At 34.4% G+C, this 12,088-nt stretch overlaps 2 protein-coding genes across 2 annotated transcripts; both read right to left on the bottom strand.

Moving 5' to 3' along the window:
* Positions 1 to 858: 858 nt before the first annotated feature.
* Positions 859 to 4,141, bottom strand: LOC18051105 (rust resistance kinase Lr10). Its single transcript, XM_024190938.1, has 2 exons — positions 3,385 to 4,141; positions 859 to 2,023 (listed from the first exon to the last, which is right to left on the bottom strand). Exons 1-2 carry the CDS (start codon positions 4,139 to 4,141, stop codon positions 915 to 917), a joined length of 1,866 nt encoding a protein of 621 aa, XP_024046706.1. The 3' UTR covers positions 859 to 914.
* Positions 4,142 to 5,046: 905 nt separating this feature from the next.
* Positions 5,047 to 7,247, bottom strand: LOC18051104 (rust resistance kinase Lr10). The gene is made up of 4 exons (XM_024190937.1): positions 6,567 to 7,247; positions 6,362 to 6,418; positions 6,201 to 6,263; positions 5,047 to 6,101 (listed from the first exon to the last, which is right to left on the bottom strand). The coding sequence occupies exons 1-4, from the start codon at positions 7,234 to 7,236 to the stop codon at positions 5,047 to 5,049; spliced, it is 1,845 nt and encodes a 614-aa protein (XP_024046705.1). The 5' UTR covers positions 7,237 to 7,247.
* Between the last annotated feature and the right edge of the window lie 4,841 nt (positions 7,248 to 12,088).

The raw sequence follows: 12,088 nt of genomic DNA, 5'->3' as shown, positions 1-12,088 counted from the left end.
ATTATAACTTTATAAGTTATGTATACACATCTAAACCCAGTGTATATATATCCTCCATGCATGCGTATCTATATTGTGAAATGAGGCAATTGGCGGCATTCAAAATGAAACCCCGCTTGAGGAGTTAAGAGAGATTCATAATTGGGACTGCTCCTATGAGCTGCTTTATCACGGACGCTTTGGGCTTTTCAGAGGAGCATAAAAAGCCCACTAATGACTTGGGCTATTCTTGGAGGCAACCGCAGTCCATAAAGAAGCGTAAAGCCATGAACTGTTCCGTTGTTTTGTTCATTTTTTCCCTTCCAGTCTGATTCACTTCCGAAGTAGCTGTTGAGAAACTTAAAGATGAATATAATATCATGGACTTTAATTCTTAAATTTAACAAATATGAGAGTACATTTTAAAAAAATTGTAAAAACATTGTAAGAAAGTAAAATTTTGAAACAAGCATGTGATTAAAACATAAATGAATCCCAACTTTATTTTGGTTTTAAAGGAAAAAAAAAAAGCCCCATCAAAAATAAAAGATTCCTAAATTTTAGTTGAGCGCATGATACGAGAACATATATAAATACAAGAAGAATGTGAGTGATAATATTAAGATTTTTATATTTTAAAATAATAAATTTCATTCATCTCAATTTTTAAGTACATAATAGAAGTACAATAGTAGGTTCTCAACTAATATGACAAATTGAAAAAAGTCATCTATAATTGTATTAATGTTGTATCAGTCAAACACATCAAAGATTTTAAGCGATAGATAAAACAACTACAATCGAATAAAAACTCAATATACTGGTTTTCAAGTGTTCCAATAACAAGGAGGACTAAATAATTTTTCTTATAATCGGGGAAATTTTGAAACAAATTAACAATATCTCTTTTAAATTGTAATCTTCTATTATCTAGATCAATTGATTGCACCTGTCTCAACATCAGAAGAGACAAAGGGCATTGGAGGGATCTCCAAGCTTTGAAAATCAGCTTCAAGCATTTGTAATACCATTGGCATGGAAGGTCTCTCCGTGGGATTCCATTGAATGCACCAAAGAGCCACAATTGCAAGCTTTCTGGCAATTCCCTCATCCCCATCTTCCTCAAATTCCAAACAGAGCTCTTGTCCTTGCCCCATTCTATTGTAAATCCACTCCGGAAAATATATTTGGCTCTGAATTTCAACCGCAGGATCATTATTTTTTCTGCATCCGACCATCTCTAACAGCATCATTCCGTAACTGTAAACATCAGACTTGTAAGAGATCTCACCAAAATTCCTGGAGAAAAGTTCAGGTGCAATGTAGCCCGAAGTGCCTCTGGCAGCTGTCAGAGATACAATGCTTATGTCCTTTGAGCACAACTTAGCCAGTCCAAAATCTGAAATCTTCGGTTGAAAATTATGGTCTAATAATATATTGTGAGGCTTGATATCGAAGTGCAGGATCCTGTGGTTGCATCCTTGGTGCAAGTACTCCACTCCACGGGCAACGCCAAATGCAATCTTCCTCAGCTTCTCCCAACTCAATTGACGATGACTTGAGCTATTTGTCTTTGAGAAGATGAATTTCTCAAGTGATCCATTGGGCATAAACTCGTAAATAAGAGCACGCCTGTTTCCTTCAGAGCAAAATCCCAGAAGCCGAACAATGTGGAAGTGGTGAATCCTGCCAATTGTGGCCACTTCATTGATGAACTCTTGTCCATTTCCTTTTAAATGTTCCAACATCTTGACAGCAACTGGAATTCCGTTGAAGAGCTTTCCTCTGAACACGCTTCCGTAACCTCCCTGACCGAGCCTGTGCTTAAATCTGCTTGTTATTTTCTTGAGTTCTTTGTAAGTATATCTGGTGGGATTGACGGTCCTGTAGTTTTCGAGGAACTTCTCCACCTTCAGTTGAGTCTCTTTTTCTTTTTCAGATTCTCTTGATCTGTAAATGAGGAATATCACTAATGCAAAGAGGGTGATGCCTCCAATGCTTGTGCCTGTGGATATTAGACTTATAGATAAAGGGCCAGGACCATCTGTTATATATAACTAAGAAAAGTTAGTTAAAAAATTAACTCAAACAATAAAATGAGATGCTAAAAGTCTGGACCCGTGCAAGCTTAACTTGGTAGCATAAAGACTCTAATATCATTTGATTGGGTTTTAACAAGTCCCTCTCATGTGACCATCTCATATATAGGTATTTTTTCGTAACTTAAATTATAATTAGGTATCTTATTCACATGGGTGGATAGATAATTAATTTTTCATTTAATTAAATAATGAAAAAATAATAATAAGCAAAAGGATGAAATTATTTAAACGGCAAATTAGAACTCTTTTACCTTACACACTTCAATTTTAAAATTTTAACTTTAAGTACACAATAAAAACACCAAAATTATCACAATTAGAAATCTCTGTCTTTATGTTTTTTTTTCCCCTTTCTGCATTCACAAAATGATTTTTTTCCCCTCATCTCTTATTCCATGTGAATATTGAGGGTTACTTGATTGAACAAAATTTTTTCTCAATAATTTTCCATCATGAACTTAATCATAGGTATTAGTATAATAATTCTTCTTAATTTGTATTCATTGAGTACGCAAGAAAATATAATAGGGTAAACTTTAATCAGGCATTGTGAGTCTAATCAATCTCTCACCATTTACGAAAATTAATTGTAATATAAAGATTCAAAGATTAAATTGACGAGATAAAGAAAATTAGTAGTATCTATTTGGTCCTGAGTAGTATCAGTTTTTCTTCAAACAGTCAAATCAGCCTGGCTAGCAACATTTTATTAAACAATCTACAACTGGCACTAATACTGGAAGCAGCCTTTAATAGCAATGATATTTGCCATGCAGATTAGGGGTGGGTAAAATTATATTTGCTGCCAAAAAAACGAATCGTCAGTTTTTTTTCAAAAAAAAATTCATCGATTTAAATGAGAGAAAATAAAAAATAAAAAAGTAGGAAAAGGCAAAAGAAATTACAGCTCAAATGAAAAAAAAAAACAAAAAAAGCCTAACTAAATCGAACCAAATTGATTGGATTTTCAGTTCAGTTCAAATTGTTAATTTTTTAAAAAACTCACCATCGGAATTCAACTAAATCTAACCTTTGCCCAGTGGCCACCCCTATTAATATAGATGGCTTCTTTAATTTTTAACTTCTAGCAATTGTAATTACACTTTTACAATTGAAAAAATAATGCAAAGCCTAATTATTATTATTTTTTCTTTTCATTTACACTGCTCTGATAAATTTTCCGGCATATATAACAATGATAATAAATTCAACTTATTATTTTTATTGTTTGCTAAATAGAGACGAGGCTTTCACTTTCAAGCACTGTAGAGAGAGGTGACTGAGAAAAGATATGATTACTTACGTTTTTGGTTTTTAACGGCAACGCAGATTGTCGAATTGCTTGTAGTATTGAACCCACAATAAACGCAGATTGTCGAATTGCTTGTAGTGTTGAACCCACAATAATTCCCTGAATTTTCGCAGTCGTAGCATCCATCAAGAGTTTCCCATCCTAAGACTACTGGTCTTGCCCTCGCCGTCGTTGCAATATCCTGCAGAGGTAACCCATCAGGAATCTCAACTGTTCGAGATTTTCTGCAAGATGGAGGCATATACTCCATTGAATATTCGCTATATATGGCATAGAAAAGATTGTTTTCATTGCTAAGACAATTGATAGGTCCAATTGCTTCAACAGAAGTCCGTTCTGCAGCAACCTTCTCAGGGCAGTTACATAAAGCGTAACTTTCATTAAAGGGAAGAAAGAATTTGGAGTTTGTGAGGTTGACAGAGATAAGACTTTGAAACGGGCATGCCGTCTCATTCACATCTGCAATGGTAATACTGCTGTCCAGATAAGAAATTTCGTGGACATAATAATCACCAGAGGAAGGAAGATGCAAGATTGTCTTGTCACTTAAGCATGACAATTCAAACCCTTCAAGGCCACAAGATGTTGGTTGAGCTTTGAGTCTGAAGGGATATCTGATCCTTGGGCTCTTATTACTGCATCTTGTTGGTTGACAGAATTCATATTTATCTGTCTTGTTGTCTTCTGCAGAAGCTTTGGCTAATGTACATGTGTATGGTAAGAAGAGGAAGAGGATTATTAAACTCATCACGAGGGACATGGAGGGAGAGGCAGAGCGGAGTTTGAGTTAGAACAGAGTTTGAGTTATGCTTTTGGAGTAATGAGGGAGAGCAGAGTTTGATTGTCAATTTGTCACGGAAAAAGGTACGAAAATGGGTTTCTTTTTAATTTCTTCTGTTCTTTCCTTCTTTCTTTTCTCCATTTTCTAAGTCAATGGTAGCCCCAAAGAGACTAGTCAACTTTAATATCTGCCAATATCAGATGCATGAAGGAATAGGATGGGACTTGCTGTTTGTGATATAGATTTTAGTGAGAGTTGCGAAAGTAATTTGTAGATAAAGAAATGAGAAAATTATGTTTTTAAGATCAGTAAGTAATGTTCTTTAGAAAATAGGTAATTCCTAGCAGCTACCCTCCGCTTACTATAATATATCAGTGGGAGACTAAGGGTGTGTTTAGGATTGATGGGAACTAGATGTCTTTTAATTCATCACTGTTGTGAGATGAAATTATTATCTATTAAGTAAAAGTGGATGTGTGGTGATAGCTAGGTGTCTACGATATACTTTGGTAATTGTACTTTAAATTAAGTTCAGCAGGACCAGAGAGTTCAAAGCATACTCTAGCTCAATCAGAGATGCAGCAAGCAGCGTTTCAATAGTTTGATGAATGTACATGATCACATGACAAACCTTCACCATATTCTGGTCGATGCGAGCAAAATTGGAATATTCACATCGAACAATGAATCGTACTGAAATTTTTCAACATAATGTTATAGAAGCTCTGGTAGCACGACGACAATTTATTTCTTTTTTACACATATCATTGCCAAAACTAAGCATAACTATCATTGAAAGAACATTCCTCAATCGATTCAGACACTAACAACTCTGTTGAAGAATCTGATTCAATCTCTCTTCCGGAGATATGTCAAGAAGAAGAGAAGAAAGGTTTCGGAGGCATTTGCAAATCATCGATACTCCCTTCTAACATTTCCAATACTTTTGTCATAGAGGGGCGATCAGCTGGCTTCACCTGAATACACCATAAACCAATCATACATAGTTTCCTTGCAATCACGGACTCGATTTCAGTCACATTCTGAAGCTCTAAATCACCTCCCTTATTTAATTGGTCATATACCCAAGATGGGAAATATGCTTTGCTTGAACGAGTTGCATTCATATTAGAATTCCTTCTTCCTCCAGCCATTTCCAACAACACCATCCCAAAACCGTAAACATCTGACTTGCAAGAAACAGTTCCAAAATTCCTTGAAATCAGCTCAGGTGCTATGTATCCTATGGTTCCTCTTGTGGCACTGATGGACACAAAATCATTTTCCTTGGGATGAAACTTTGCAAGGCCGAAATCTGAGACCTTTGGGATGAAATTATGATCTAGCAGGATGTTGTGAGGCTTAATGTCGAAATGAAGAATGCAGACATCACATCCGTTGTGTAAATACTCGATCCCACGGGCAGTTCCTAAAGCAACTTCGTGGAGTTTCTCCCAACTAAAAGATTGGCCTCTACTTTCCTTAGGAAAGATATGCCTATCGAGTGATCCGTTAGGCATAAACTCGTAGACAAGTGCGCGTTTGGATCCCTCAGAACAGAACCCCAATAACTGGACCACATTAACGTGGTGAATTCTACCTATTGTTGAAACTTCGTTGATGAATTCCTCCGCACTGAACTTGGAGTTCTCCAGCATCTTAACAGCAATCAAGCGACCGGTATGAAGTTGTCCTTTATAAACTGAACCAAAGCCACCTTGGCCTAATTTATGAGTGAAGTGGTTTGTCACGGCAATTATCTCCGGGTAAGAGTACCTTTTAGGCATCCACGATTGATGGTTGTGCAGAAATTTCTCAATATTATCAACTGTTTGCAATGTCGTTCTGTATTTGTGGATAAGGAACACGAGAAAGACTATTGGAGCAAGAATAAATCTACCAATTATCAGAACATCAACTGCAAACCCTGGTAAAGAGAACGTTTATTGAAAGTAAATAGTAGTAAGCAAAGCAATAAAAGAGGATCCTGGAGAGGAGATTTTACCTAACAGAAAACTTAACCAACTTAACTGATCCCCCAGACTTTCTGGTACTTGCAGGTAGGAAGCCCGCAAGATTTCACGGACAACTGCAGTTGGAGAGAAAAAAATTAGAGAGTACATAAAGCCATCACATTTATTAACATCGAAAACCCTTAAACAAAGTGATCTGTAGGGATCTGCTTACGTATTCCATATTGGTAGCAAACAAATCCTCCATGGTCTTCTTTGCAATCTTCAAAGGCTGCAAAAGTGAAAAAGAAACAGAAATTAAAGGCCATATCGGTCTGCTCTTAGAGATAGTTCACAAATTCTTTATTACGTACAATATTGAAAAACAAAAACAAAGCCCTTGCTTTTGAATGCATAAATAAATATAAGCATAAGCTTACAGTAAGTCATTGTGAATCTGGGGTTCCACCATGTAAAATCGAACCCTGACTCCAGCAATTTTCGGAGGTCTTCATAAGAAGGTTTGTCCACGCTCCTATTAAGAACTACAGGAACCTTTGAAATGATGTCGCATGAGTCTGGAAGATCTGATATTCTGCTGTTGATGGTATCATTTGTAACATAAACATAGACATTCGACTGATTGTTACTCAAACATGGAACTTTCTCATATGCCTGATCAACAATATTACCCAAGCAATTCACATAATAGGCGCATGAAGGACCCAAATAACCAAAAAGATATCCGAAAATGTCATCATAAGATGGGGGAAGATAATTGGACGGCAAGCTGCAGCTTCCATTGGCTAAGTTAACATCGACAACACTGATTGTACATTTATCATAGGAAATACTGTTCACATAGTACTTTCCAGAATTGAATTCTAAGATGGTTTTGTTGCTCTCGCAAGAAAGTTCTAACTTCGGATGGCCGCATCCAGCTGGATCGCCCTTGAGGCGAAAAGGGTAGCTTATGCTTTTGACATCTCCACAAGAAGAAGAACACATTTGTACTTCAAGTTTTCTTGCTTCAATTTCTCTGGGGCTGAATACAAACATCAACAGACAAAACAGAAAAGTTGAGAAAATTGAAGCTTCGTCACTACTCATTGCTCCTCCAATTCCAGGATACAATTAACGAATTTGAATAAACTAAGCAGAACGGTATAAAAGTGTTAATGCGCTATGTTTTCTACAGTTTCACTTGCACGGTGAGAGGCGGGCTTTAAACTTATCATAGTTTAGTATACAACTATGTGATTGAATTAATTAGCGCTAAATAATTTGTTTAAAAATAATATTAATTATTCATAAAATGAAATCGACATGATGGAAGAAAATTTTTAATTACTGAGTGCTAGGCTTCAAGCATTAATGGAATGGAAGATAAAGGGACAAATCTAGATACACATGTTCAATTTCGTTTCTTACTGTAAATTTTGTATGCGGATGCCATGCAGCTTCTGAAGTCTCTTTCCACGATTTGTTTAGGTGGAAGCTTTCAGATTTCAATGGGGAAGTCAATACGGCAAAGTGAAGTCGCTTAATTTCCTAGTAATTGTAAATGAGTTAGCATCGGTGGGAATGGGATGATCCATCCCCATCCAAGCTTGACCTCAAATTTCTTAGTAAACGTTCTTCAATATTAAAAGCGAGAGAACTTATTGGAAACAGTTTCCATGCAGTTTAATTCCAGTCAATATCTTTCGCTTACTTTATTATTATTATTATTTTTTAACAGGATTTGGAGAAACGCGGCATTGGAAATTTGGAACGGCCCCGAAGAATGAGGACTTCTCATGTCATGTTCACGCGTTTCTAAAAATTATGGTTGCTGTTGTAATTATTATTGTTATTGTTATTATTATTATTATTTTTATGAATAAAGAAAGATATATATAATTAAAATTATGATTCGGTGTGCACAATTGCGTTCTATATAATGCATGATAAGTTTTTATGTTGTAGGCGTGTGTGACGGAACTAATATGCCATTAGTGTTTTTATTTATTTTTTTCAATTAATTAATATACAATATATTAGTAAATTCACGTGTTAAATATATGTAGAAATCCACGCATAACTATATATATATGTGTGTGTGTGTGCGCTTGTGTCTACATATACACACACACTTTTGACAAAATCAGTTACGTCAAAAAATGCCATGAGGATATTAGTCTATTCTTGCGCATTGGGGACTAATTGAGCTTTTTAATGATTTAAATTTCAAATGCTCAATATGAGTTGGGCTTCGTATTGAGACCACCAAAGTTTAAAAAAAAAACATAAATCATTAATTAGACTGTGATTATGGAAACAAGTAAATATATAATAAAATAATATTGAAAAATTAACAGTTGAATACATAGTTTGATCATGGGATATAACAGCATATAATAGATTATTAGAATAACAAAAGAGATGAAATTAATAATTTTTTTAATCATATACGACATTCATTAATCTCAAGTGGATTAGAGTACAAATGGCATAGTTTATGACAAAAATTTAGATCAATTTATATGTTATTCATCACACACAGGATATAGATGGAAAAAGTTAGACCAATGATATAATACTAGTTAGGCGCAGAGGGGAAGAAAATCAATGTGTCTTGATATTTCCGCTTAACTTACATACAACAGATTCGAGCTAAGGATATCTAGAATCTTATGCTTGGTGCAACATTTTGATGTATCTTCGTAAGCTAATTTTTCATGTGGTTTTTAGAACTCTCCATTTCCGATTCAAGATTGGTTCTATGAGTAGCCCTCTTTGCCGTCAAGAGTCAAAGTGTCACTATGATAATTTATGAAGGCAATTCACTTGTGCAGAGCTTTCCTCTCTATCAAATGTTTTCGTATTAATTTTGTGACATTGGAACGAGTCCTGTTGCGTTTCATGCGGTATGTAGTTCTGTCGTAAATGGATTTAATGGAATAATTGCTTATTTCAAATGTCGCAACCGCATTAGTGTAACATATGTATTGATGAAAATTTTGGCCATGTTGTATGCTACTGGTTTCTAATATCTGTCATGTCGAATTCAAATTCATTAAAAAAAAATATTGATCAAATGATTAACTATTTAACTTGGCAGCCGATATGGGAATAGTAGTATCATTGAAAATGTGCTAAAAAAACAATATAATAACGTATCTATTGCAAAAGGCGAACAAGAAAAGAAGGAAAAGCAATGTAGTCTTGATTTATCTCCAGCCTAAAAGGGAGAAGCACTTCATAAATTAATGCTTTTAAGCCCGCAGCCATTTAATTGGCATCATGCATACAAAGTCCTTGCTACTGTAAACAGTTTATCAACTACTTTAATTTCGTGCTGCTGTGGATATGCACGCTTCCATGGCCATTCAACAGCTATTTATTATTGTGGAGACAAAAGCATATCGATTGGTTTTTTTTTCCTCATTAATATTTGGTGCATGTGTTTGGTCTGATTGAAGTAGAGGGCGCTAATTTTTTGAAATTTTGTTGACAGAAGATAGAGAGCACATAAATTAAAATGCCATTAATCAAACGCATTTTAAATCTTTGAGCTCTCTGTATTCCGTCATCAACGTGCAGCTTCATTTGGCCCTCAAAACTGAAGTGATCTACTGATCTTTTTCCAGGCACTACTTATTAATTTTCGTATAATTATTATTTTATTTGTTCATATGTACATACATACATACATAGACAAATATACTCATAATATAATTATAACTGTGAAGCTTAATTAGTTAATTCTGTTATATGACTAAGTGGCGTGGTGAGTCAGCATTTGTGTGGGGCCAGAGTTAGTTAAATTTGTTACTGCTAACAGCTGGACAACAGAGCTATATATACATAACTCAAGGCTGATCAACAAGAGATGTTAAGTCACGATTTTGAGAGACCTAGGCTGAGAGATAGAAAATTCTCTGTATGAGAGATTTAATCTTTGTCATCAACACTCTCATTGTAAACACTTTGTTCAATAAAAGCTTCAAGCCCAGTTGGGTTATTTGGTCGTGGATGTAGGTACCTTGGTACTGAACCACGTTAGATTGGGTGTATTGTTTCTGGTTCATCTTCTTCATGTTATCTGGTTATTACTTGCATTAAGCTGGTTAGTTTTCTTGGATAAAGAAGAGCGGATCTTGATTAATTGGATTCATTAGATCAGGTTAGTTGATTAACGGCTGTGAATTGGAGTAATTCCACAACAATAACTTTATAAGATATATATACAAAACGAAACCGTGTATATATATCCTTCATGCATGCACATCTATATTGTGAAATGAGGCCAATGGCGGCATTCAAAATGAAACCCCGCTTGAGGAGTTGAGAGAGATTCAGAATTGGGACTGCTCCTGTGACCTGCTTCATCGTGGACGCTTTGGGCTTTTCATAGGAGCCGACTTAAAAGCCCAATAATCACTTGGGCTATTCATGGAGGCAACCACAGTCCATAAAGAAGCACAAAGCCATGAACTGTTCCGTTTTTTTTTTGGGTTCATTTTTTTGCTTCTAGTCTGGTTCACTTCCAAAGTAGCTGTTTGAGAAACTTAAAGATGAATATAATATCATGGACTTTAATTCTTAAATTTAACAAATATGAGAGCACATTTTAAAAAAAAAATCATAAGAACGTGGTAAGAAAGTAAAATTTTGAAACAAGCATGTGATTAATTAAAACATAAATGAATCCTAACTTTATTTTGGACTTAAGGAAAAAGAAAAATCATCATGAAAAATGAAAACTTCCTAAATTTTACTTGAGCGCATGATACGACAACATATATAAATAAAAGAAGAATATGAGAGATAATATTAAGATTTTTATATTTTTAAAAAATAAATTTTGTTCATCTCAATTCTCAAGTAGGTAATAGAAGTACAGTAGTAGGTCCTCAACTAATGTTCAGATCAATTTACACGCAACTCATCATAGTAGTTTAGATCGACAAGTCATTGATATATATACCCCCCACCTATAACTTTCTTACAACGAATTCAAATTAGTGATCATTAAGAATATTTGAATCGTACGTTCAACACAATATTTGATGTGTTTTGAGTAATTTAAAAAGAAATTTAAGGAATAAAAAGTATAAAATAAGATTTTATTAGCTAGGCTAAGGCTATCAATAAAATTCATTTTATTTTATTTGTTTCTAACTGATACCCATGCTTCGAGATTTGGTTCTACAAGTAGACCTCCTTCACCTTGCCGTCAAAAGTCAAGTGCCATGTAATAAGTGTAGGATATGATGGAAAATCATTTTAACATGATAAAAACATGAATCTCGAACCTTTTGACTAAAATTCACTTTTTAATTAAAAACCTTATTTTGTAACGTGCCCTCCGCAACTCGTTGGAATCAAAAGCATTTATTACAAATTCGAGTACTTTTTTCGTTTGTGCACTTTTGCACTTTTTTACTGATTTATTATAAACAAATAATTATAATTTAATTTCAGCAGCACTTAATTAATTAAAAATGAATTTTAAATCTTTAACTACCTCAATGAACCAAATTTTATTATCCACTAATCACTTTTAATCTATTTATCAAAAGTAATCAATCCTTCTCAATTAATTGTTTCTTTTTTTAATTTTAATTTACTCCTAAGTCTCAAATATATCATAATATGAGGAAGTGGTGTTTATACAACAGAACCTAATTATTATAAACACCCAAAAAAAAAAAAAAAGAGGACAGAGCGAGAGAAAGAAAACAAAAAAGATGGAAAATTTACAGCAATAAAAGAACCCCAAAGAGTTCCTAAAAAATTCCCAAAAAATATTAAAAAAACTAAAATTCCTAAAAATTCTAAACTAATTAACAAAAAAAAAGAAAGCGTATGGTCGAAACTACCACCAACTCATTGTTAATCCAATCCCAGGATACGATGAATGTCAATAAATTAAACAGAAGGCCGCATTTTCAAAGTTTTGGATACGTATTTACAT

This window comes from Citrus clementina, unplaced genomic scaffold (genome assembly GCF_000493195.1).
Source record: "Citrus clementina cultivar Clemenules unplaced genomic scaffold, Citrus_clementina_v1.0 scaffold_2, whole genome shotgun sequence".
Lineage (NCBI taxonomy): Eukaryota > Viridiplantae > Streptophyta > Magnoliopsida > Sapindales > Rutaceae > Citrus > Citrus x clementina.
This window is presented reverse-complemented; position numbering and strand designations above follow the sequence as displayed.

Bases quoted from the DNA above. Each gene is read 5' to 3' on its own strand.
- LOC18051105 (XM_024190938.1), bottom strand. From the start codon at position 4,141: ATGAGTTTAATAATCCTCTTCCTCTTCTTACCATACACATGTACATTA. The intron at 2,024-3,384 runs GTAAGTAATCAT...TATATATAACAG, and splicing joins TGCCGTTAAAAACCAAAAAC to ATGGTCCTGGCCCTTTATCT.
- LOC18051104 (XM_024190937.1), bottom strand. From the start codon at position 7,236: ATGAGTAGTGACGAAGCTTCAATTTTCTCAACTTTTCTGTTTTGTCTG. The intron at 6,264-6,361 runs GTAAGCAGATCC...CTCCAACTGCAG, and splicing joins TTGCTACCAATATGGAATAC to TTGTCCGTGAAATCTTGCGG. The intron at 6,102-6,200 runs GTTGGTTAAGTT...TCTCTTTACCAG, and splicing joins AAGTCTGGGGGATCAGTTAA to GGTTTGCAGTTGATGTTCTG.